Genomic DNA, 26,871 nt, shown 5'->3' with positions numbered 1-26,871 from the left:
CCACATAAAGCATTAAGTTAGCTGGTCAACAGTGATGACATTCTTACCTTCATTGCAAAGGCTATCCCATTTTGTTGCTGCAGTTTTATTGTTGGTTTGTGTCATTAAAAATCTTTCATGCTGCGAACCCATACCCTGGCTTGCCTCTGGAACGTGGTTCTCTGCCTTACTTGCTGATTTTACAAAGAGCTTTCCTTCCCTGCCTTCCTCCTTTTACTTTCTGTTTCTCCTTTTTTTATTTTTAACGATACCGTGTTGTTGTGCCCTCCATCTAATTAATTTCTCTGCTTTTTAGAATCCATTAGCAGTTTACCACGTTTCTTGTATAGAGTTACCAATAAAAGCAGTTGGCAAATAGTTTTCCTTCTGTGCTTCACATGGTGATCTGTAAAGGAGGCTTCAGCTGTTTGATCCCATTGCCTTCAGTGTCCCTTAGAGGCATATTTTGATACTGAAGAGCAGCCTGAATCTAGTGAGGCCTTTCAGCAATTTCGTCACATTCATCTGTGTCCTATTTCAAATTGCAGTGGGCTTATTGCTGTGGGCCAACTCTGCAAAGATTTGCAGCAAGGCTACAAGAAAATAATGTGTAGTTAATAGAGAAGTCTTTTCATCTTTTTTTTTCCCCTAAAAAAAAAGAAATACAGGGGTATAATATGCTCTGATACAATTAACACTCTTGATAACAGTCTCAGTGTTTCTAGTTATCATTTGTAGATTCCTCCACAACTGCAGCTACTGGATTCAAGTATCAGAGTAGGGGAAATACAAGAATCCCTTGTCTTGAGTAAATGAAGAACTCTATTTCAAAAATCAGGAAGGCAATCCTTTGTTTCATTCTCTGGTGTGACATAACATTTCATAACACCTAAATGTTTATTTGAAGGTATTTCTCATTAGCCTGATAATGCCACAAATACATACAGTACAATGTAAGCAATAGTTAATGCAAAACTCCAAGGACTAAAAGACACATCACAGAGGGCTGCTAAGTGAAGGCTCAGTAAAGAAAATGTTAGTATGTTAACATTTTAGTTGTAAAGTTAGTTACAAGGAGTTGCATAAGCAACACAAAGACAGTGCTTTGAATTTGCATATCTTGCTCTTCTGCATTTATTTCTATACATGTCTAGTCGAACACAATGTCATCATATACAATTTTACATTTTAAATATGTACAATAACATTGCCCATTTTCAGACTGATTCTTTAGCAGAATATTTGTGTGTTTTGTTTTCATTGTGACTTTGCAGCATGTTTCTTTAGTTTGAGAAAACCCAGTCAAAGTTTCCTTTAATACCATAAAGTTTACAGGCTATGTTCAAAATACAAAACACTTTTAAAAGTGCAGTTAAAATCAGGGCTTTAATTTATTAAAAATTCATAAAGATTAAAAACCAGAAGGCTAGATTCTCAACAGAATATAATTTATTGTTGTTTTTATTTGAATGAGCTACAGCGATTTATCAAATTGAGAATCTGGCCTTTCCAATATAACATTAAGATAAACTTTGCTGTTAAGAATTATTTGTTCAAAGACAGCAGCTCCCTTCAGAGAATAGTAATAATACTGAAGTTTACCTATTCACTTTTAATAACATGTTCACAGAACAGAATGAAAAGCCATTCCAGAAAAGCAGACTGAATAATAAAATCTAATGGTTCTAAATTGAGGTATATTTATATAATATAGTTCTTTCTGTAGGTCTGTACTTGAAGGAGTGATGTGAAATGCAATATAAGTAAACTTACATTACTACCACTTTGCTCTACTAGAGTTCAATTTTGCACTGTCTTCAAGCACGTAAAAGCAGCCATATGAATTATATTTTTACTGCTGGCTTTAAATAAAATTTTTAAAAACCCCAAACTTGAAAGAGTTGCAGCCTAATATGGCTGGCCACCTTTTTAGTGAGTTTCAAGACATTCCAAATTTTGAACATTTTCCAGTTGTTTACTTCTGAACTGCTGATCATGAAAACTATTCTTACTCCTATTAAAAATATCTGAATTCGTAAATGAGATTCAACTTTGTGATGAATAGTGAATCAGTCCTTTTCTTAAATTAGTATTGCCATGCTCTGTTCAGGTTGACAAATACTAAAAGGGAAGTTTTGTGTGAGGATAAAAAACACCAGTTGGTTATGGTTAGTTTATTTTTAATAACAAAATATGGAAGAAATATTTTCTGTAATGGTTCCTTTGTGGGCATAGCTTTCATTTACTTACTAATTCAGAGTGATATTTTTGTAAGTAATTTCTGTAAGTGATTCAATATTTCCTATTCTCTCTACTGTTTATGTACCTCGCTCCCACTCAAATAAAACATTTTCAAGTAGGAAAATAGGCTGAAGAATCAGGGATTTTATCACCTTCAAATTTTTACCTTTATGTCTTATGTAGGTGGTTTGGAACAAGGGTAAGATATAAACAAACTTGATAACAAAACATAAAGAGGCAAGAGTAAACTGCCTCGTGTGCCTTTTGTTACAAAGGGGGGTTTTAGCACAAAGGCTGTGTGAGCTTGTTGCATTCCTTGAAGTTTTGGTCACAGAATCTACTGAACTTTCAACACTGGATGAGAATTGAGTACAAATGGGATGCATTCAGATGCAGCAGCAGCAACTGCTTATTAATGGAGTTGTTTTTTTCAGGATCAAAAAAATCCTTGTCCCCTGAGCCAGGGAGTCCATTTATTTTACTTTGCTGTAAAGGATATTAGTAGGAGAATATGAAAAATAATTGTTCTATCCTCTTGGGAAGAAAAAAGTGAAGAATATACATAATATGTCTGAAGGCAAATGAACTCTACAAAAATAACTTTTGACTGATTCACCAGTGAGGCTAACAGTAACGCATTTTCAGCCTTGTGTAAGACAGTACTTTGGAATTTCACATCTTAGGAAAAGAACTATTAGGAAAAGAACTATTATGCTGTCCAATAAATAACTATGGAAATGTACAAAGTAAGGAATAATTATTTACAGCATTGATAAAACAACCACCATATTGGCTTAATGAACTATAACAGCAGATATTACCTTTCTTTAGTGTAATGTCTTAAAATAAATAGTAACTTGTTCTGCTTGGATATTACTTACACAATTGCACAGTTCCCTTTCTTTGGATTATTTCTGTAGGCCACAGACCACTTCTGTTCTTCACCTGATTAAAAGATGTCATTCCAGACCGTGTAAGATTTTACATCATCTGGATCCTTGCTGCCATGCAGGTATTTCAGCCTGCCAGAAATACAGCTTCGTCAGAGTCCTTGCCACTGTCTTCACTAGGCAAGCAGCCACCCCCACTTGGGGACCTACAGCTTAAGTCCTCCACGCCAGACTCCTGGTCACTGTTGGCTGAGAGGTCAGGATCAGAGCTTTTCAAGTTGTCCTGTGTCAAAATCAGGGCAGAATCTTCATCCCCTTGAGAAGGGCTCCGGGATGGGAATGATTTCAGATCATTGCTATACTCCTGGGGAGTATTAGCTAAGCTGTTGTTGGAAGTATACAGTCCAAACTGTTTGCTTCGATCTTGTTGCTTACTCTTCACTTTATTATTACCTGATTGTGATTTCTGAAGATTTGCCAATCTCTGAAATAAAGGAAATAGGATTTATCATGTGGACACATTTAGGGCCCAGAAATCCTTTTATATATCCTTGCTTTTTTTTTCTTTTAAAATAAACTTCCAGAGCCCAACCCACCCTTTAAAACTGACTATTTGCATTTATGGAGTGTGAGAAGTGCACAATTTGTCACACACCAATGTTGAATTACAGCATTCTTCTTCAGCTACAATTCCCTCTGAGTTACAAAAGGATTAAACTTACTTTCGGTAGTACTTGTGCAACAACACAGGTAAAATTTTATCCTTTAAGAAAAACAGTCCACTTTTGTGTCTTAAATGCAAAACATTCACAATAATTTATCTGAGAACAAAGATGATGGCTGAACATCCTCCTTCCAGAAAAGGATGTAGTGTGGAGGGGACTCTGCAGCATGTGAAGCTGGGTTTCATTTATCATCAGTTACCACGTCTGGGGTATCAAGCTCAGCTGCTAATTACCTCTTGCAAGACTTCTAGCTCTTCTTCCAGCTGCTGAGTTTCTTCCTTCACTGCCATTAGATAATCAGTAACTGACTGTCGAGGATGCAGCCCCTTTTCAAAGCGGTTGTACATACCACTCCAGAACCTGGAATTGATGGCAAGGTCAGGAGGAATTTTCCCATTTCGTGAAGTAGCCTCATGAGTGAATGCACACCTTTCTTTTTTTTTTTTTTCTTTCCCCAGACACATATTGTCCTAAATGATCTATCCATGCTTATTCATCATTAGAGTGTATACACATAAGTTCATAGACAATAGTCTATGGTTAATGGTTAATTTGCATTTCCTCCATCCTGAAGGTGCAACTCATAGGCAGCTGGATATAAGCAGTTCAAACTAATTTTGACAGACAATAGAAAGAAAGGTGAATGTAGTTTATATCACAATTGAAAAGGGTTTGCTGAATGCAAAAAATTTCAGACTTCTTTTTTTTTTGTATTATTTTCTTGTGCTACACTATGGGCTTTAGAGCAATGGTACCTATAAAATAGCCAATGGTAAAGGCAGTTTTTCATATTCATAATTCTCAATTGTTCAATTTCCCATGAACTCAGCTTTGAAATTCTGTGTTACTCTGGTGCTCCTCCCGCCTTGCTGGCAGTAGGGCACAGGCAGGCCCTGAGTGTGTAACCAGTTCACCAGACAGGTTAAGTAGCCGAGCCCTGCTGTCAGCTGCAGCTGTCTGGCCAAGGAGCTGACAGATATTTTTGGAGCACGTGCATGCTGCTTGGTGGCTTATTATTCCTATCCCAATAGTATACTATTTAAATCACATTTCCCCCTTAAGTTTATCATCTGATAGCTCATGCTTGGAAATCTTTACGCACCCAAGTAATTCGATTAAAATCAACAGGATTACTTATCCATTGGAGGATCTGCTGTATCAGTACTTCCTTTATAAATCCCACTATCCCAAAGAATACGATTAATGACTATTTTTAAATTGTTTTAAAGTGGATGTGACCTGGTATAGTAGACATGAAAAAATTCAATTTCTGTCATTTAGGATTTTTACTGACTTTTTAACAGGTGCTATTTTTTGCAACTGGAAAACAAACTGATCAGTTTTACCTAAATGACAGTTTTAATGAATTTCTATTTAAGTACTCCCAAAGTATGTTAAGACTAATGACACAATTAATTAACTCAGAATGTCAATAGTAACATTTCTGAAGTGATGGTATTTTGTTATGTTTTGAAGAAATATCAAGAGAAACTTAACTTTGTTTTACTTGATATAACAACTTAGATAAAGTCTGGGGTTTTTTTACAAAATACTTGTTTTAGCAATGGCATCATATGGTTTCTTGAAAAGTTGCTTTTTATTTTTGACACCAATTGATCCAAACTAACATCACAAAATCTCAGAATGGAAGAAGTTAAAGCAACTGTAAATTTAGAAACAACAGATGACAACAGGACTGAAAGAGGCATTTCTCAGTGGAAGAAGTGAGTAACCTTGAAATTAGGACACACAACTATCAATATAGCTTTAATCTTAATCTTCTTTTCAGACTAATACTCTGTTGTGGAATGGTGCAGAGGTGTTGGCTGACTATGAGCACACAAGGAACAAACATACTGCATCTGAGACTGAATTTACTCTGTATAAACAGCCTTACAGAACAAGAAATACTTTTATACAAAGGCATTCTGTTCTGTACTAACCCATACTACAACTCCCAGCAGCAAGTGATACTACCTACTTGTACAAGAAGTTGCATGGAGCTATCTGTGGGTGCAGGGTCCCTTGGGTTTGACTGTGGTCTGACCTGTACAAAGGATTCAGGTAATCAGCACGATTTTTCCACAAGTGAGCCCACAATGAATAAGTTCGTTCTTTGATTCTGAAAAAAATACATTAAAATGTGTAAATAAAATTATATATATTAAAGCCTCTATATTAATATAAATAAAACATATTTATATTTTATTATATAAATAAAAATATATTAAAGCCTCTATTACATTTCAGGGATAGCTAAAGCTTAGATGCAGCATTCTTGTCCTCCGTATTTCCAGTTTACAATCAGCTTCCTTAACAGAATTAGACTTAAGTTACAAACATAGAGAAATAGAGACCCATATTCCATTGTAGATCACTAAAAGCAAAATCTGATCCATTTCCCATAAAACAACACCAGCTAGAGTGAGTAGGTGGAGAGACTGGTTCCTTTGTGAGGTGGAGACGATCATTTCCATAAGATGAGCTTTCAGACAGATCTCTGCACCAAAGGGATCCCCACATTTAAAAGCACTTATTTCCCACTGAGCTGCAATTTCTTACAGTTAGGTCATGAGATATGGTGATTTGTGAAGGTTTTGATTTTTAATGGATGTTCACTGTGGCTGCTCTGCATTTGAGCAGTGAAAGGGACCAAACGGCAGCAGCCAGCAGTAACCAGCACCTCCTCTCATTGCTACTGCTGACATCATCAGCCTGATGGATATCATCACGTATCAAGGACCCAGAGCCCTGGGAAGCAGATACAAACATGAGCACTGCCAGGAATGATGATGTTGTCTTTGGGCCTCTGGGCAGGTAGATTAATTCATAATTGCTTTGGGGCCGGTCAGCAGGACAGTCTGCTGTCTCAGTCCTAGGAAGGGCTACTAGACAAAAAGGCTGTTCATAAGGAAGTACCTAAGAGGGCAGGACAAAAATGTCCTGACATGAGATCCAAAGACAGGTTAAAACACAGAGGAGCAGTAACTTTTAAACTGAGAACATAACTAGAGTTATTATCATTTCATACTGGAGTTACAGGGTCAGCTTGCCTTGTGTTTTGTCAGGGCAGCAGTAAAGGCAGGCCCACATGGCTGAAGGCATAATGCTCTTGTCAATTTTCACTAATCCGTGTCACGTACACCATGGATTATGCTCCCAGCACAGCTACACTGCAGAGGATCAACTTTTTTTGGTATTAATCTGTGTTGCCAGAAGACAACAGGCACCCTGTGCCTTATGAAACACATGCATTCAAAGGAGAATGTCTGACTGCTCAATACACCACCAGCCACAGACCCCACGCATAAATATGCTACTAAAGAAAACATTTTCATACTTCAGCTCTCTTCTCTCCTTCTGGCTGTTACACAGGAAATTCCCAAACTGGCAAGAATAGATGTGATGCTGTATGTGGATGAGGAATCTTTCATTGAATTCAAAGGCACAAGGAAACTGTTCCATTAACTGCCAAACACATTCGATGAACTGGTCAATAACAGGTGATATCTCTTTTGGATCTCCATCTAAGTTGCCATACCTGAAACAAGACAAGATACATCCAATTATAACCTGAATTCCTGTAAGAAAACTGAATTAACTCTAAGGAAAACGAACTCCTCACTTTTAGTGTGCAAGATACATCATTGGCATTCATTTCTAAAATCTCAAGAATTACTATATTTTACTTACAAAAATGATGCAAGAATCATGAAGTAGAATGGAGGCAGAATTACAAACAAAAAAAAACCTCTTTTATTGGGTGTCTTGTTGTATTACAGCTACAAAAAGCTGGCTGCTGCATAGCCATGTTTTAATGCTATCAGTATAAATGTTACCCTGGTAACATAAGTTATCAAAAGAATGGCTGCAATGACTTAATGAAAAAAGTGTGCCTGAAGATAGTTTTTTAATAGTAGATTATTCCCCAAAGTAGAAAACTGAGCAGGAGAGCTACCTGCTCTCATTATAACCTCAGCAGAAAACAGGTTAAAGCTGCCCTCTCTTGGTGAAATTTCTAGGGAGTAGGAAATGTTTACATGCTACTGTGACTATCAAGTAAAGTGAAACTTTCTGTGTATAAAAATGCCTCTTGGAACCACTTGCAATGAAGAAAAGGAGACTAAAAATAAAATACACATGGAAGTAAAAGGTATTTTGTAAGTCTATATAATAGGAAGAAGCATTTTCAATCAATTATCCTCCAGTGGTGGGTGGGGGTTGTATGTGCATTTATATTTACGTGTGCCAACACAGTAGAATTTTATAAATATCTAAAATTTAAACTTCTATTACCATCAAAGAAAATACAGCAATATTGCACAGCAAACCAAAGAACCAAAGCTATCAGTGGTTATTGCATTTTATAATAGCTTTTGCCACTGATAATCATAAAAAACCGACAGTATCATATGAACTGTAGTAATTCCTACAGAATTTCAATTCCTACAGAAATTCTGTGAAGATGCACAGATTTTCTGAGTTTTGTTGGTTTTTTAAACTATAACAAATTTATATTCAAATCAAGCTATATAATGTAATAAAACCCCAACATAAAAATAATATTTTTAATTTTTACAGAAAATAGAAGTAAAGTCATGAAAGAAAGAAAATGTGAAAATCTATCCATGTTTAAATATATTAGATCTTCAAATATTTTTCATTACATTATAGCATTTACATTGGATTGATGTTCAAAACAACTTGTTCAAATAAATGGCTTTCCATTTTGCCTGACATTTCTGAGCAGGTCTTGCTGGGCTTTTTAGAACAAACTGTAACAGGAAGAGTATATTTTATGTAATAGGTAACTCACAGACATGCCTAAGACTAAGTACTGCCTTGGAAGATGTCGAAATCCCTCTGATGAACAGAGACTTATGTGGGGGGCCTTGGCACCTAGGAGATCGGCTGGAGTCCAAAGGGATTTTGCAAGGCAGACACACACTACGCACATGGACCTCTCAGTGCTCATAGCAGCTGCAACAGCAGCACGCAGGACTCCCCTTGGTAGTTTTGGAATGCATATATAGAAATGTTTCACTCTGACTTTTCCAGGCAGCTAAATCATATAGTTGGAGAAAAGGGTGTGGCAGTTTCCTGGGGCATTCTGTTGCTGTGTTTTGTAAGGCAGCAACGAAGAAGAACTGGAATGGCAACAGATACAGACTACATAAACACATACATATAAAGAGAGGAAAACCTTAGCAGTGCCTTACCTGTGGTTAAATTTGTGGCCAAAGGAAATCCAGTCTTTTTCAATTAACACCTAAAATGAGAATATTGCATTCAATGTTGTGGAGTGGAGCTGACATGTTGAAGCATACAGAAGGGTGGTGTAAACAAGGAGTGTTTGAATGCCAGTTAATTCTTAGAATGACCAGAAAAGTGGCAAGCAAGAACAATGTAAGCAAGCAATATTAGAATCCCAAATAATTTTCAGAATTGGCAGAAAAATAATGAGCATTGCTTGCCAGCTCAGGGAAACAGCACTCTTCAGGGATGCAGAGGGTGCCAGTATTTCAACACAACTTCAAATATCTTGTTTCATTGCTTTCTAAAATAGAACTTATAAATGTCGCAAACATCCTTTTAACATGTGACCAGTAACTTGATAACCACTTCTAGATACTTTACTACTGCTGATTGACCTGGGAAAGGAACAGATTTTCTAATATAGTTGTTCATTGCAATCTAATGTCTAGAAAAGACACACTTCTGACACTCAAAATTAAAATGTTCATTTCATATGAGTACAAATTCTTGCTTTCACAAAAGCTCTTTGGGCTGTGAGAAAGTTTCTCAGTCAAAGTTAGGAAAAAAAACAAACAACAAGCATAGTTGACCAAGTGATCCCCACCTTGAATAATGTTTCATAGAGAAATTGAGAGATTTTAACAGGAACATATAGAAGTGTTCCCTCCTACTTAAAAAAAAATAAAACAAAACAAAAGAAAACAAAAGGATATATTTATGGACAGTTTCCTATTTAAAACAAAAATATTCATCTGAAGTGATGCCATACTACTTCATTTACTCCATGAAAGAACCCGCTTACCATGAATCCCTTCATAGTTCTGTAATATGGATCCAATAGAAGGCTTGCTACAGAGCAAACCTGGGCTGTCCTATCCCAGCCATCAGAGCAGTGAACAAGCACACTCACACCTTCCTCAGCCACAGCCTAAGGATACAGAAAAAGTCAGAAAGTTCAAAAGCAGGGAGGAAGGCAATGGCAAGAGAGAAACAGTGAGACAAGAGCCATAGAGAGAGTATTAATTTGGGAACTGGGAAAGCTCATTCATTTTTTACTCTACCACAGAGTTCTTAAATAAAGTTGAGTGTTATTTGTCTCATTTGAAAATGTTATTACTCTAATTTGCAAAGTTTTAATTCGCCCCAGGCCATGCAATATGGTGGTTGAGAATTACCTGTTTATGCTTCACTACAGGAAGATGTGGGATTCATTTCAGTTAAAATACATTCATCTGTCAGAGCAGACAACTACCTATAGAAGATTCAAATGCTCTAACACATCTCATGCCATTAAAAGCATAGCCATTCTTGCAACATGGCTCTTAAGTTTTCATCTTTATGGTAATGTCATTAAGGGCAGTGTCTATTTCCAGTGCCATCACTAGCCTGGACTTTATTGCAGCACACTGCATTGCACTGGGGACATACTGCAAAGGCTTCTGGGGAAGCCTGTGGCAGTGGGAAAAGCAAAATTTTATCAGTATCTTTAATGTAATAATCGGGGAGAGAGGATTCCATTTTGTACATAAACACATCAAGAAGAAATTGTACTGAGTTATCCAGAGTCTGGTGTTGTATTATTTTTAGAACTTGAGGGTTGGTGATGTTTTTTTGGTTTTTTTTTATTCTAAGGGTTTTGGCCTTTGTCATTTCTAAAGAGAATTGAATTTAGTAAGTAGAAAATAGAATAGGTTAGGAAAAATACTGTTTGGGGGGAAAAAAAGGAAAAACATTTAGGTTAATTTTGGGCTTAACAGGGAATGAGGAATAATAATAATAAATTATCTATGTTTATCTCAAGAGACAAAAATAGAACCCCTGTGGGCAGAAGACAAAGAATTGAGAACTGAGAACCGTACAAATAAGAATGGGTAAAAATGCATGTCTGAGAAGGCACTAGCTAGCAAGCATATGCACAAAGGATACTAAGACTGGGGAAAAACTGGCAAAGCTCATGTAAATGACCTTATTTCTATGAGCTAATGAAAAGTAGTAGGTCTGGGAGTAGTAATACGTGTATTTACTGCACAGTTGCTGTTCAGGTAAGAAACTACAGTTGCCTACTGAGAAGGAAGAAGCAATGCAAGAGAAACAAGCAGTTAGTGAGGAGGGAAACCCATGAAGTTTTATCTGTATAGTTGTGGGCAGTAGGTCATGTGAATAAAATGGCCAATAAGAAATTGTAATCTCAAAAATAAGAACTGAAGCAGTAAAAGGCAGAACACAAGGCTGGGGGCAACAAAATTAAAGCTACTGCTAGCAGATGACAAATGTCTACATTACTTTGCCGGGGAGCAGGGCAAATAATTTCTTATTAAAGCCAAAACTGTTTTCTGAAAGAATTCTCAAGTATATAAAAATAGAAGCTGCAAGAGAGTTTGGCCATGGTAACTGGCTCAAGAGATGAATTTGGTTGGTTGCCTCATACCTCAGAGGGGATAACACAGTAGCTAGATATTGTGTATAATATAATGTATTATACATTATATATAGCTATATGTATATATTATAACTACCACTTCCACAAAGAAAATGTCCAGAAACCAGCGGAGGAGGCAGGGCAAATAGGCAAAGAAACAGTAACAATCACTGTTGGGGAGGAAAGTAAGGACATTCAAATGCCTGACATAACAAGACATGGGCTGGTAGAGGATTCAGCACAAAAAGACACAAGATTTTGTTAACTATTTTAGAAAAACGTCCACACAACAGCACCTAAGAATCATCTCTCCTCATACACAAAAGCACATCTTGCAGTGGACTTTTTTCAGGTATAACATCACTGAAGAGATAACAGAAGTTACCCATAAGCAGAGAATTTGTTTTCTGTATCTGGTTACTCCAAGTTTTGTTCTCATTTTATACACTTTACCTTTGCAATAAAAATGCCAGCATCCATAATGGCTTTGATGTGCTTCAGCCAGCCAGAATTTTCTAGGCCCCACAGAAAGTCACTCATTGAAGGTGATTTCAGCTCACAAACTGCAAAGTAAGATACATTTTAAATGTATAGTAATTAGAGTCCCTCAAGTTCATTAACTGTTCAGCCTTGGAATTATCTCTTCTTCAGATATCCACTGCGTAAAATGTGCATGTTTTGAAAAGAAATACTACATCTCTGTCAAATTTAACCTTTGAGAAACATATGTATTTGAGAAATGGGGTTGGGTCAAATTTCACCCAATATGCTGATTTAATTTAAAAAGAGAAGCTGTCATAAAGCCTATTACAAGCAAATCCAAATCCATCCTTCTCTGAAGCATGTAGTTTCCAAAATTGTGTTGGGAGTGAAGTTTTCAAATCCCTAGGAGGAGTTAATGTATTTGATGATGAGGGCTTGGAAACAGCATTTGATTTCTGCTGTTGGACAGGCAGACAGACACCTAAATGGTTCTACTACCTCCTACTCCCAGCATCACCACAGATGATAGTGGCCAGTTAAAGTGGTTCAATCCACAGTTGTCCATCCTTGAATCAAACCTCATTAAAGCTTCACTTGGAGTCAAAAAGCTTCACTTTTCCTCCTAATGGTGAGGACAAGACATAATCCATCAAGGAAGACATTTTCCTGAGAATGTTCCAAACTTTATGCCACATTTGAAGGGGGAAAAAAAATCACTCCGTTTTTACTCTAAGTTCCTATTCTGCTGTATCCAAGTGTCTATCTTTTTAATAATAAAGAGTGTGCGGCATCAGAAGAAAAAAAGCAATCAGAATCTAAACAAGGTACCTCAATCCAGCAGAACACATACTGAATGAAATTTAGTGCAATCTATTTTCAACAGTAAGATGCTAAAATGACCCCATAAATAGTCTACATCTTTATTTTGATCCATGTGGAGTTATATTGTCTTTTAAAGAAAAAATATATTAGCCAGTGAAATTAATTTTCAGAGTACAGTGAAAAACATCATGGCTTTTTACTGAGTTAATGTATGATCTGTCAATTACTAATGTCTTAGTAAGTCTCTTGTGGTCTGGAAATCTTAAAAGACTCAGTTATTTATGGCCATGGTGGCCCCTGGCATAGCTTTATTTTCCTTCAGTGTAATTGAAATTTAATTTTACAAGCCAAAGACAGAGTTTATACCATATCAGAACTATCTGACTCTCCTAACTCCATTTAGTTCAGAAGCAAAATGGCCTAATGTGTCCATACAAAGTTTTGCAATGTTTATATGCAAGGCCCCTTCCAGATGGTTATTTTTAAAGTAATTTTTGGAGGATATTTTTAAAGATGCAGAGATAGCAGCACTGAAAGCAAACAGCTTTTCACATGATTAATGTTTCTGTGCAGATGGAAGCATGACCAATTAGTGGCTGAATGCTGGCTGAAGCTGCTGTGTCTGTTTACAAAAGCCCAAGGTAAGGCTGAAACAGTGCTTTGCTCATTCCCACTCCCGAATTGGAGTCAATATTTACTGACCACTTCACTGAGCAAAGTTCATACTGTCCTAAATGCATACACTGTATATTTCACATGACTTTGGCAACCAATCTGGACCTCAATACTGAGTTCAATTATGAATTCAGTTATGAGTCTTATCCTAAAGGGAAAGGGCATTTCCATCTCAGCAGAAAAGGTACCAAAGTCTTTGAGAAATATGACCTGCTTCATGCACAGTGTATGCACAGGAAAATCAAGAGCCAACGGGCAGAGCTCTGAGAATTCCAGCAATGCACCCAAGTCTCAGAATGGGAGGAAGAAAAAGGGCACGTTGCAAACTGCCTCTTCCACCAGCAAAAGTTCCAGAGGGGTGTGCTGGACTAGGCCCCCCATTCCTGGCAGGACAGCCATGAGTAGAGGAAGGAATGGTTACTGTGGGCCAAACCCCCTGGGGTTCTCACTGCCTGATCTGTCACAGAAGTCCAAGGACCAGAGGGGCTGCTCCTCCATCAGCAAGTGCTGCTCCTGGTATGAGGGGAGGAGAAGCTCATATTTGCTGTTTAAATACAGACAGGGAGCATGTGGGGCCATCACCACAGTGCACAACACACGGGAGCCAGGTCTCAGCTGGCCCCTGGATGTGCAGCACAGCCCACCCCATCCCAAATCCCAAACAGCAGCCTCAGGCAGACCTTGGATCTTTATCAAGAAAAGTCCCTGTGTAATGTCCTTCTAATGGTAAAAATTGTTTCAAGGAAGATTGCGCACAGGATCAAAATTATCTCAAGGTTCTTCACATAGACCCATCTATAAATGGGGAAAAATAAAAATCCATACTGTACTAAAAGCAGCCGAGATTTTTTTTTTGCAAGGGAATTCCATCATGTTGAAATGCATTTCACTTCCACAGTACAGTCAAACCTCAACATTTTTTACATATTCTGAAAAAAAATCTTATTCTAAAAATTTAATCATTTTATAATGCTGGCATAATTAGCCAAAAATCAACATTATACCAGGGTAAATATATGTTAAAATAAGATAAATTGTCTTGAAATAAAGTCAGTAAAATCACAAAGCTGAAACCAACTTTTTACCTACTCAAATAAATTATTGATATTTTTATAAGTATAAATTTATTTCCTCAGCTTTCCCCCCCAAATTAATAATTAAATGAATACATTCCTAATGTAAATGCATTTTCTAATAGAAAACTGAATACTACATTTTTTTTCAAATTTTCTTAGCATTGGAAGTTATTTAAAATTCTATATTAAAAATAATCTGCAGTCCTGCATGTGAAGATCCTCTGCTCTTCACTTCTGCTTAGCACCAGTAAATTGAGTGAAACTGGCCTTGCATTTCAGCAACACATCTGGCCAACTATATCTTGATGTCCTCTTTTCATGCTGTGTACTTCCAAGCAGCAGTACAGCTCACATTAAACTAAAATCAGTTTTCATCAGCCTCATTTGTCTTTTCAAAGGTTTTTATGCACCTTATAAAGCCTTACCACAGATCATGAGCAGCAGATCCCCATTCTGTAAAGAGTAGTGTAATGTTTTACTTAGGATTCGCTTAGGTACAGTGATATTGTTACCTTATTTATGTATTCTTTTAATTATTTATATATTTATGTTCATATCGATAATATTAATAATATTAATATGAATAATATAAACATTGGTAATGTTGATAATATTAATATTAATATTAATTATTATTGATATATTGTTGAGGTATTAATTGATAAAAATTAAAGCCATATTAAATGTGTGTTATCATAACCCTTGACAGCCTTTTTGGTTCTAGGTCTCTTTGTATGCTCAAGTCAGGTAAAAGGTCACTAGAAAAACAGATTAAGAGACACATAAAAATGGAAAAAGATAAAAAATATATAGCATCTTACATAAGGAAAGCCCTAGGACACTGAAAGTCACAAGATTTTTCTTTTAAAAAGCCCTTAACTTCTGTGATTTCTAACCTTACCAGTCAAGTTGCTACATGAGAGATTTCAACACAGCAAATATAAAACCCAGTAAAAAAGCAGATGTTTTAACCATACAGCTTATTTGAAAATAGATGCTAAGAATTTGTGCCCTCTAAGCAGCCTGAAGTGTTAAATACATTAGAAGTTACCTTGTTACATGCAAGTTTGGGCCATGGGCCAGTCTCATGAACTTTTGGCTCAAAAATTACACATAGTACTGCCAGTGCAGCCAGACTGGTTGTTTACTATTTTAACATTGATAGTCTTGAGTTGAACAAATAAAGGGACTTGTTTACTCACCCAGCCTCTCTCCTAGACAAACAAGACTTCCTAGTGAACAAAAAATCTTTCTGTTTCCCTACCTGAGATCCTTAGACCAAGAAAACTCTCGTGAACAGATATTTTACCTGCATCACACTTTAATGCTGGTTTCCATAAAATGCTCTAATTTGAAAATAGAGCATGGCTTCCCTATCATGGAAAATTTAAGCTCTTCTTAGATTTCAAATTCACATTTGCATGCACTCAGTGGGAGACAGATGAAGAGAAAAAGAGCATGGGCAGAGCATCAAGTCAAGAATAAGATAAATTAAGTTGATCCGGGAGGTGATGGAAGTTGTTGATGCACATGAAGTAAATATGGAGACATGGAGAAGTGAGCACTATTTCCTATTTGCTTGTTAAAAATCAAGGATGGCTTATTTATCCTTGCTCTTTTCCCAGATGACCTCTAAACAGTTATGCACTGAAATATGAAATGGCAGAACAGCTTTGCTGGTTTATATACTGCTAAGTATTTATAAAGCAAATGGTATTCATTTCCATGGGATATTGAAGGTGATTAATTGTTACACTCATTGACTGTAACTTTCATTACTAGACCTGATGTGATATGTTCTATGCAGGGCATGAATAAGTTTCTGTTAAAATTCACAGTCTAAAGTGCACGACTGCCTTACATGAAAATCCCACCATAGTTTTTCTGAGCTCTAAAAAAAATCAATCAGTATTTTCCACTAGCCTCAAAGTCAGCAATAAGGGATTTTTTTCATTTCACCATCAAAATGTAAATTTCAAAAAAAGACATACTAGCAGTAAGGTGTACAGAATTAAAATTAATTTTATCATTAAATGATATCTGGATTTCAGCCAGGACCCTGAAATTTTCATAATTAAGAAATCACCAACCAGTATTTGCCATGATGCTCCATTGCACAAGTCCCGTTAGTCAGCAGGCAGCTTCATGCAGCTGCAATAGACAAAGATTGCTTTCCATACTCTTTTTCACTGCTGCTGATTTCAGAGCAGTTCTTCTGATTTCTTTGACAGAAGGATCAATTTTTTTCCTCTAGTTTCCAATGAATATTACCTTCAAGCATCTTCTGCAGACTATTTCTCATAACATGGATGTTCTCAATGCCTATGAACTGAAACTTGATGTTGGAGTAGTTGTCTTCATTTTCATATCCCTTCCCTGCTGCTCTGTTTGCCATTGCATTAAGCTGAAAAACATGGGGAAAATTGGATGAAAACCAGTAGCAGAGTATTTTCAAAACAAACCTTGTGGTCTACAGCAATAAATCAGAGCGGTTTAAGTCAGTGACAAATAGGAAGCATTTGTCACAGCGTCAACACAAGGGGCTCTGAACCGGGGATCTGTTTACAGCCTATGGCAGGGCGCTGGGCTGCTGAGTCTCTGACATCCCTATTTCACACAGGGAGTGAAACTTCCTTAGTGAGGTTAAACACAAAACCCGCACGGCTTAGGCAGGGTTCCTCTGCAAGAGCGTGAAGGTTTTAATTTTCAAGGGCAGTTTTGGTTTTATGCGGGATCAGCATTATATTTACTAGCAGAACGCACCCAGGAGGTGGCACTGTCCCATCTGCCGTGCCACTGCCTCATAGCGTGTGCACACTAGTGTTGCCCAAGTTACTGCATTTTACTGCTCAAATCATCCAAAAGCTGATACAGCTTACTTCTTTGAAGCTTGCAATCACGAACAGGGAGATGGAGTCGGTTTTCCTAATTTTATAGTAATTGGCTCTTGTTATGTAAGACTACAAAATATTTGAATTGACAGCATAACCACAAAAATTTCCATCTGCAATGCACAGTTATTTGTGCTTCAGCAAAAATACTTTCAGCTGGAAATTGAAGTTTTGTCTTCAAATCTGTTACTTGCTTCCTGGCATGGAAATGTGACTAAATACTTCTTTAGTTCAGTTTTCTCAAGCATAAAATTAAGGGTGTGGTTAATGTGTATTTTCCCCCTTTTGGAACCCCTGAGTGGGAAGGAAAACTATCTGCCAAGCTCCTTGTGCCAAATTTTGATCTTTGGGCTGAAAACTAAAGCTGATAAAAATTGAGTACTTTTTTAAATAAGTCTTTTTAACGAAATTCTTCTTTTATAAAGTACCTATCTATTTTGTTTTCTAAATTTCCTATAGCAAAATCTCACTGTGCAATGGAAAGAAAGTCTTTTTGCATAAAGTCTATGCTTTTCTGTGAAATTCTTGCTGTAGTGCTGGGGGCCTTCTAACTTCCTAAGAAATATGAAGGCTCTGAGAGTGACAAAGCAGCTCAAGTGGCAGAACCTCCATGCCTCCAAGCACAACTAACAGCTTCTGCTCAGGAAAGATTTCAGAAAGAAATAATTAAGGATATAGACTTCATGAGGCATCAACTGGACAATAAGTGACTCATCTTCACTTCAGTGAGAGCTCATGAAAAAGAAAAAGAAATCTCTTTTAGGCATTGCCTAGGGGACAAGAGGCTGGGCAGATAACTCTGTCTCCAGTTTATTTCCCAATAGTGCAGGCAGTACTACTGATTCACTGCTTCTGTGGTCACATCTGAAACTTACAATAATATATTTCAGTGCTTAGCTAATGGCATCATGAGATATACAAGAATGTCTCATTTTCTGACCTCTTCCACCCCAAACACACATACTCCCAATACGCAACTGTAATTTGGAGCCAATACACACAATTGGGGATTGATTGTCTGATGCCATCCTCCCTCCAACCAAGATGAACAAGCCCAGTTTTTTACACTATATGTCAAAATAGGTTTCTAAGGACCAAACCTGATATCTTAACTTTCAAAGGAAAGAGCTCAAAAGTTACATTTGTGGACCACCATTAGGAATTGAAACATTGCATGAATTTCATGACACAACAGAAGGAACCATACTCTGAACAGGAATCTGGGCAAAAATCCAGCATTTTTGATTTATACAAATCTTGGGCAAAATTTATTTTAACTTGTAGTATGCAATTCAGGAAAGAGCACGAACAAAGAATCTCCACTCTTGTCTATCAACCAGCAGTCTGCTGATGTTTTGACTATCAATGGACAGTAAAAAAAAGATACAGCCTGTGAACAGCATGTCAGTTAAGGACAGAGTCCTCTGTGTGACTTGTTACAAAGATATAAATGATCTGCTGAATCCTAATCTTTCTCTTTTGAAATTGACATCAGTGTTCTGGTATAAACAACATGAGGCAGTCTCTCTCTGCAGCAGCCCATAGCTTCAGGAAGAAAGATCAGTACACACGAGTCTCAGCCACCACAAACCCCTGAAAGCCTAAATGAAAAACATCTATCCTCTAACTAACCCAGCACTCAGCACATAAATACCATTAACTGTTCCTGCAGCAGAGCAATTTTATCACAAATATCCTTTCTTAAAGGGCAATCTGAAATAGCACTCTTTGAAAGTAAATAAATATAAGGTTAAATTTGCAAGGCTTTCTGACACTCATTTATTTTAAATACTGTCAGTTGCCAAACTTGCAGCTGCCATAATATTTACTAACAACTTTTCCACATCATCTACCAAAATTCCATCTGTTGCTCTTAAAATAGTTGTTGTGAAGCTATCTAAATTGTGCATGTCCTTGATTAATCTCAGTGAATATGGGGATACAGCCTGTAAAGGTAGAAGGCCACACTTGCAAGATTTCCTGGCATTTTCTTTAATCTGGAGGATAACCAAGTCAAGTCTTGTTATAAAGATTATGGAAATAATGTCTTTTAGTCATAAACACTAAGTCTACATTAGCTTCTGTAATTACATAGAGAAATGAGTGGCTTAAGTAAATTTGTATTTGGTCACCCTAACATATTCAAATGAAGTGGAAACAAAGCCTCCTTCCACAGACAAATCTTTTGTTTCTAAATTATGAAGTGCAATGAGGGAAGAGCACTTGGAAATGCTGAATTGAAGAATCCATCAACATTCATGATCTTTATAAGGAACTGGTTCTTAAGAGAAATGGGATATACAAGAGGCAAGCAGCTTTTTAGCTGCCTACAGGAATGGAAAGCCTTCCACCAGAGTGGATATCTTATCTTTACATTTGTTAAAGGTTCCCTGAGGAATGCCAGGAAGCATTTCCACCAATGCCTATCCATTGCTATATGCTCTACATCTATAAATGCATTATCACGTGCAAAATTGTAACAAGGCTGTATTTGGCATCTGGGATCACAGGAGCTTTGTAGATCTGTCCATTTTTGCTGCACAGAGAGTAGTAGGAATCTGGTATATATATTTCTTTACATCAAAACATTTTTTATTTACAAAACAGTTAAGTGAAAACAGTCTTCATCTCCTGACTAGCTCCTGAAGAAGCCAGCATTGCTGGGAATATGCTGCATATTTCTTTACATCAAAACATTTTCTTTTTTACAAAACAGTTAAGTGAAAACAAACAGTCTTCATCTCCTGACTAGCTCCTGAAGAAGCCAGCATTGCTGGGAATATGCTGGCATTCACAGCTGAGTCAGCCAATTCAGTCTCTCTGTACATTCCACAAAGTATGGGCTTTTTTCACTGCACACAGAAGATGTCTCAAAATAATTTACCAGAAAAAAAATTAAAGGATGGCTCATTCCTGTTACTACCTGGTAAAACATTATTAATAACCAAGTCAGTAAGTCATTAGCAATAAATCAACTACCTTAAATAGGGAAGAGTACCAGTATCATCAGACAGGAAACAAGTTATAACTTGTTGTGCAAGTTATATTACTACACAGAGAAAACTGTTAAACAAGCATTTTTTAGTCAGCTAGGTCTGCATTTCATGTCTAATGCCCTTTCTGAACACAATGGTACCATCCTTTCCTAGTGCTCATTACAATTCACTCACCTCAGGACCACAAGTAAGCTGGCAGCATCCTCGTCTTCCCAACAAAAGAGAGGGAACTGAAGGTAAAAGTAGTTACCAGATTACACAGCCCTTGGTGTGACTTGGGTCAATGAGACATGCCAAGGCCCTCATTTTCTGGCCACTGCCTCCCAGTGGAGCTGTGAGCACTCACAGCAGCTTCCCCCCAAGGCTCATGCCTTCAGTCAGTCACCAGCCATGCAGGTTCCTTGCATCTGCTCCAGCTCTGCCGGCTTTGCGCTTCCCACTCCATTTCTCATGTTTCTCAGTTTTACTCATCTTGCCCTTGCCCCTCTGTCTTCTGATCTCAGGATAATGAAACTGCTTCCTTGCTCCTTTTCCTCAAACATTTATTCTGGGTTTTTTTTTGTTTTGTTTTGTTTTGTTTTTTCCTTTTTCCCATGCTATAGCTAATCCTATACCTACAAGGGATTCTGTGGAGGTTTGCCTCTTTAGTTTCTTTTCTTCAGAGGCTTTGGTAACTTCAAGAGGAAAGTTGCTGATAGTAGAAGAAAGAACATACCCCTAGTCTCACCTCCAGATACTGAAGACTATCTAGTCTTTATCACCTTGAGCTGTTTGCTAGTATGACAATTTTGACACAAAGTTTTCTTAGCTTCCAATCTTTTCTAGATCATTATTGAGTTTCTATATTTCTCCATAGCATTTTTTTTTAACTTTTTTCTTGGCCAGAGGTTTTTAATCAACTATAGATATGGCATCTGATGTCATTATTTATCATATTTCAGATTGTCTCTCAAAACCACGAAAGTGCTGAAGATATTTAAAGGTCTCTTCCATTCCTGTGATCTCAGTTACTTGTCTTTCTTTAGCCTTATGCAGGGGTCATTGGAATTTTCTCACTTCCAGGAGAAATCATTCATGGAGAATTACAGTATAACAGTCAGAGGTCTGCAACACTACAAACAATTGCAAATACATCTTATAATGGGAATTCATTTTGCCAGTCTCATCAGAAATATACTTACTTGATAGCTCTTTGTGTGTGTAAACAGTTACAACTACACCTTATTTATTTTTCTGTATCTTGACATTTTGCTAGGAACAACAAAAGGGAAAGGCTCAGTGTAAAGAATAACATTCTCCCAGAGATAATAATGTGGTCAAGGTTCCTAGTTAAGATTCTCCTGATAAATCCTCATGTACCTGTGGAGGCAGACAGGTGCAACTAAGACCAGAAGTGACTTGGTCAGTCAGTTAGGTTGTGTGTCTTCCCTAATGGATTCAGCCCAGACTCAGTCTTGCTATGTGCAAGAAATTAAATGCACTTACTTTGGGCCGAGTGTCAACAACATATATGAAATCACTTCCTGGATTGGCTTTTCTGATGGCCTGGAGCATCTGTTCATCCTCAAGGCACCGAGCACTAAAGCCAGATAAAGGCTGGCTGCTTCTACATATGGAGGCCTGCAGAAAAGATGACAAACAAAAAAACCTTACAGAATTATAAAGTACAAATTATTTAGCATCCAGAAGCATTTATAAAACCAGATCATTGGATGTTTACATAGATGTACAATTACATGAGAAAGGCAGAATGGTAAAATTAATAAATGCATTATTTTTAATTACATGTTAATAAATATATTATTTTTTAAAGGCAAGGAAGCATTAAAACAATACAACCCCATTGGCCCATGTCTAGTCTTGAATCTGAATTTTAAAGCTATTTTAAGTATTGTATTTCCCTAATATGGAATAATTCCTGAAAGGTGATATCTTGAGGATGAGTACAGCCTTGAAATCATGAGAACACTGGCATAACATAAGGAACAGGTCCTTTTGTACTCACACTGACCAGGTACCAGACTGATTACACCCAACCTACACCAGTGCCTGCTTTACTAAACAGCCTGACAGCATGAGACCCGGAAACAAAAATGTATGACATGCAAACAGATCAGCAATGATGGGGTATTTTTAGCACTGCTTTAGGAAAAAGACCTCACTGCGTAAGAAGTGGGTCAGGCAGCCTCACTCCTGGAGTACTTGTATTAACCAGGGCTACTGAAGGAGGCTTCAGTGAAGAGAGCTTTGCCACTGACCCATCAAGATCACTTTCTTTCCAGATGAAACCAGGAAAGAAGAAACAAAATGTGAAATAGGTGGGGAGGGAGGTTTTTATTTTTGCTAGGCAGAGGACAGCTAGATTTATAGAAGGCAAGGGGATAATATATGCACTTTCTAAGCACTGAACATAAGCATGAAGAGAATCTGCCTACTGAAGGTCACAACTTGTGCAGGCTGTCCTACAGATTATTTATTACTGTGAGAAAGGACATGCTTTTTTCAGTCACATCTTTGAACTACAAGTAGCTACTCAGTAAAGTATGGGTCTTTAAGAGAGAAACCCAGAATTGTGTGAGACCCTGTTCATACTTTATTAATGGTTTTGCAAACAGTTTCTTGTTATTTAGTCTTCTGATCAGCACATATTCCAGTGATTTGTTACGTGCTATTGCATAAACTGAACAGATAGTTGCAGACTTTGATCTTATCATATTCACACAGACTTTTTAAGATGCAGAGGTGTCACATCACCACTGAATTTGTCTGGACGAAGGAGCTGTGTGAAAATTCTGTCTATGAAGGACTGAATGAGTGGTACATGTCTCCTCTGCATGCAGCAGGCTCTTCCCAAACTGCTGTTAAATCTTACCCCTTTCCTGCCCATTACTCTATTTACTAGGCAACCTCCAAACTCACAGGAGGTATTTCCTTTTTCTAGGAAAACACTGCTTTTCCTAGCTCTTCAAACTATAAAGGTTCCAGGAGTAAACACAATACTTCAGATCCTGGTACTTTGAACATTAACCTGAACTTCAACCACAGCAGGGAAAACATTCAGGCTGAAATATGAAACTCATCCAAGATGAATTACTATGGTAATCTACCTGTCCCTGAAACCTTATTTTTCACTGAGATTTGGAAATGTCCAAGTGTTTTGAATCCTAGATATCTATATTTGGACATAGTTGATCAGGCAAAGTGATTAACTCTGAAAAAATTGACCTGAACAAAATGTTAAAAAAAAAAATAATTTATGCAGAGATTGTATTTAGTATTTAAATCTTCCTATTCTCCACTTCATTGTAAAATTCACAGATCTTTATGGAAGAAATGCTCTGATGGAATGCAGAGTAAAGGAGTAAAAGTAATTTCTCATTCCTTTCTTCTGAAGCTTAAATCTATGATAAGGGCTGCTGTAAATGCAAGATTTTCATGGAGATTGTAGCTTATGATTCGTGCTTGTGACATTCTGCAGAAATATGTCCCAGCCTGTGTGGCAAATGCTACAGATACCCTGTAAGCCCAGACTAGCTCTGTCTCTTGGAAGGTCCTGACCTTCCCCCAACACTAGGGAAGACCTCTCAGTGCCACTCCGGACTGAAGCAGGAATCACACAGATCCTTTGAGAGTACAAAGGGGACACCATTCTCCGAACTGGTAATGACAGCTGAGCTAAGGCAGTCCCTAAGGGGCTGAAACACAAATGTAAAATCACTCCGTTTTTTTTTAGTCTAAGGGTCTCCCTGCTCACCTCAGCTACCAGAAACAGAAATACAAGTAGTCTAGGTACAGGGTTTTATTCCAAATGGTTACAGACAAGCGAAGCAGTTCCTTGCTCAGCCCTGAGAATGTCTGCTATGGAGAGGGCAAGGTGGAACTCCTCACTCTTGCAGACAAGGAGAGTCTCTCCAGTAAAACCAATAACCACAACCTACTATTCAGCCAGAATTTAGTATCTCTTATATCCATCCTTTCTGTATCTTTTCACAGAGCTTTTCTTGAAAAGATGCTCCTGATTCTCTAACTGATGCAAGTATAATTTCTGACCTCCTCAGCTTGCTCTCAGGCTGCCAGATCCAAAACTGCTCTGTTCTCCCAATCAGATACTAAGCTGCCTGCTACTGGCCTTCACTGCTCTGCCAGCCATGTCTCAGGGCCTCTTGTACTACTCCACTTCCTTGTGCTACAGGGAACACACATATTTTTTGTATTAGCTGAACGACGAAACTGGGTTTAAATGCCTATATTAAATGTCTATTACTGAACTAACCACCCTAACCAGCCTACACTAATATATTGTTTCAAACTTAAATAAACACAGATTTTGTCTTGCAAAACCTTACTAGAAGAATTATGAGGCCAAGGCCAAAACAAGCAAACACTTTGAGGTTGCAAATTCGCACTTACATTGTTGCCCTTGCAGTAGTAGGAAAGAGCTGGGAAACGCCTTCGGCTGCGAAATTTGGAACTCCCCACTATGATGTGTGCAGTTGCAGACTTTGGTACATAGACTTCTGTAGGATAGGAGTCACAGACCTGTGGAAGGAAACTCTGTTTGTTTGGTCTACAATGTACAAGTAGCATTAGCCATTTCCACAGCAAAATCAAAATACCAAGGAACTCTAACATCAGGGAATAGTCTGTTATTATTGTATACATATCACTGCCATTCGTCAAAACATTATTTTGAAGCTGGAAAGTGTTAATCCTAACTTACAGATGGAAAAACTGTAAGAAAATGGTTGAAGGGCTGTATTTCCAAGTGTTAATTCATGTCTTGTTGAGAACAGACAGGTTTAACACACATTCATCCCAGAAAGGATTTATTGTTACATTTGGTTGGATTTACAGCCACAGTATCCTCTGTAGCCGAATTTGGGAATAAGGATGGGAGTGGGTGAAGCTCTCAAACATTCTGCTGGGAGGGAACAATAATGGGAGGGGACAACAGAGCCAAATTTTTCAGAAAATTTGATAATAAAGGAAAAGGACAAAAATAGGGACATGGCAACAAGAAATTAAGCCACATGAAATGAGGCTACAAAAAGGCAAGCAGCCCTGACAATGCCTACCACTTCTGAGAGGAACAAGATGTGCCTGCAAAAAAAGCCCCAGATTACTTGTGAAGACAAGTTAGACCACAGATGTAATCCTGTTTTTACTCCCTTTTCCTGATATTGTCTGTAGCATTCTGACTGGGGTCAGAAGGATATTCAGTATCTCCCTTTGACTTTCTGAGATGACTAAAGCACTAAGGATGGCCAGGAAGAAATTATTTTCTGAGTCAAGAGATATGTAATGAAAGAGAAAGGAAAGGAAGGGTTTGTGGTTACATTGCTGCTGTGGTGAACTGGATTTTATTCATCATGACATTTTTTCTACACTTTATCTTAAAAGAGATCATACATTTTTTCCCACTCATTTTAACAAAAAGAAAACAAACCCTGATAGCACATTCAGTCTTCTCTGAGAATGTCACAGTGCTTCCTTAACATGGATGTGTTCCAGCAACAGAACCAATGGAGTGCATAGACAAACTTCTTTCAAAAATATATTGGTTATTATTTCTCACAATTAATTAACATTAAAAGGTTAAAAACTTCAATCGTACAAGACCGAATGAGGCAGGACAGCAGGCAGCTACGAAGATATATGACATATAGGATCACTATGAAAATCACTGGCAGTCAATCACAGATGCTTCAAAAGGAGTGTGGGAACAGCCAGGGAGGAAAAAAATATTGCCAATTGTTCTATCTGGAATAATTTTTTAAAATTTTCTTAAAATGACTACGTAGTAATTTTACATAGCCCTACACATCAGGGAAACTCTTATTCACACGTATAACCTTAGGTATGATTTAAGCTTCTTCCCAGGCAGCTGAACTCTAACATTTAAAATACAGTGGACTTGTTTTCTGCTCTTCATTTCCACATCTGTTAAATGAAGACCCATCCTTTCTCTCACTTACTGTGTGCCATTTTATGTGAAGCAGTAGAGTAACGTGAAGTAGTAGAGTAACTGCACCTTACTACATGTGTATACAGCACTGAGCAGAAAGAGATACTGCCACTAAGCACTGTGGTGGTCCTCATCAGGCTGCTGCTTTGTTGTACAGACAGCCTCTGTGACAGAAAAATCACAACAACTTACTCCATAGTCTCTGTTTACATCACTAATCTGCCAGTAGTTGTTTGGAACACCCATCCGATTATATTCTTCATTGAGGTCCACAAGCTTCCACCCTTGCTCTCGTTCTTCTTTATCTAATTTTGGATTGAAGGAGAAGCAATACAGCTCTTCATATTTCACTGGGGAAAAAAACATAAGCAAAGAAACAGAAAGGGTAAACGACTTCAGATTTCTCATCCTGAAATCACACTTCAAAACCAGCACTTGGCATGGACCGTGATG

At 37.5% G+C, this 26,871-nt stretch overlaps 1 protein-coding gene across 2 annotated transcripts in view; it reads right to left on the bottom strand.

The window, feature by feature from the left end:
* Positions 1–1,410: 1,410 nt before the first annotated feature.
* Positions 1,411–26,871, bottom strand: part of MTMR7 (myotubularin related protein 7) — a 41,676-nt gene continuing 16,215 nt past the window's right edge. Inside the window, exons 4-14 of one of the 2 annotated variants that reach the window (XM_039700072.1) lie at positions 26,611–26,768; positions 24,864–24,992; positions 21,939–22,073; positions 16,838–16,970; positions 11,964–12,073; positions 9,894–10,019; positions 9,055–9,104; positions 7,176–7,376; positions 5,817–5,957; positions 4,069–4,195; positions 1,411–3,594 (exon numbers count right to left, since the gene is read on the bottom strand). In XM_039700072.1, the coding sequence (XP_039556006.1) occupies positions 3,238–3,594; positions 4,069–4,195; positions 5,817–5,957; positions 7,176–7,376; positions 9,055–9,104; positions 9,894–10,019; positions 11,964–12,073; positions 16,838–16,970; positions 21,939–22,073; positions 24,864–24,992; positions 26,611–26,768 (1,667 nt within the window). In that variant the 3' untranslated portion in view covers positions 1,411–3,237. The remainder of the gene's footprint in view (positions 3,595–4,068; positions 4,196–5,816; positions 5,958–7,175; positions 7,377–9,054; positions 9,105–9,893; positions 10,020–11,963; positions 12,074–16,837; positions 16,971–21,938; positions 22,074–24,863; positions 24,993–26,610; positions 26,769–26,871) is intronic. The other variant, XM_039700073.1, reaches the window with a different exon arrangement.

Source organism: Passer montanus, unplaced genomic scaffold (assembly GCF_014805655.1).
Source record: "Passer montanus isolate IOZ18808 unplaced genomic scaffold, ASM1480565v1 scaffold14, whole genome shotgun sequence".
Classification (NCBI taxonomy): Eukaryota; Metazoa; Chordata; class Aves; order Passeriformes; family Passeridae; genus Passer; species Passer montanus.
Note: the sequence above shows the minus strand (reverse complement) of the source record. Positions and strands in the feature narration are given on the sequence as shown.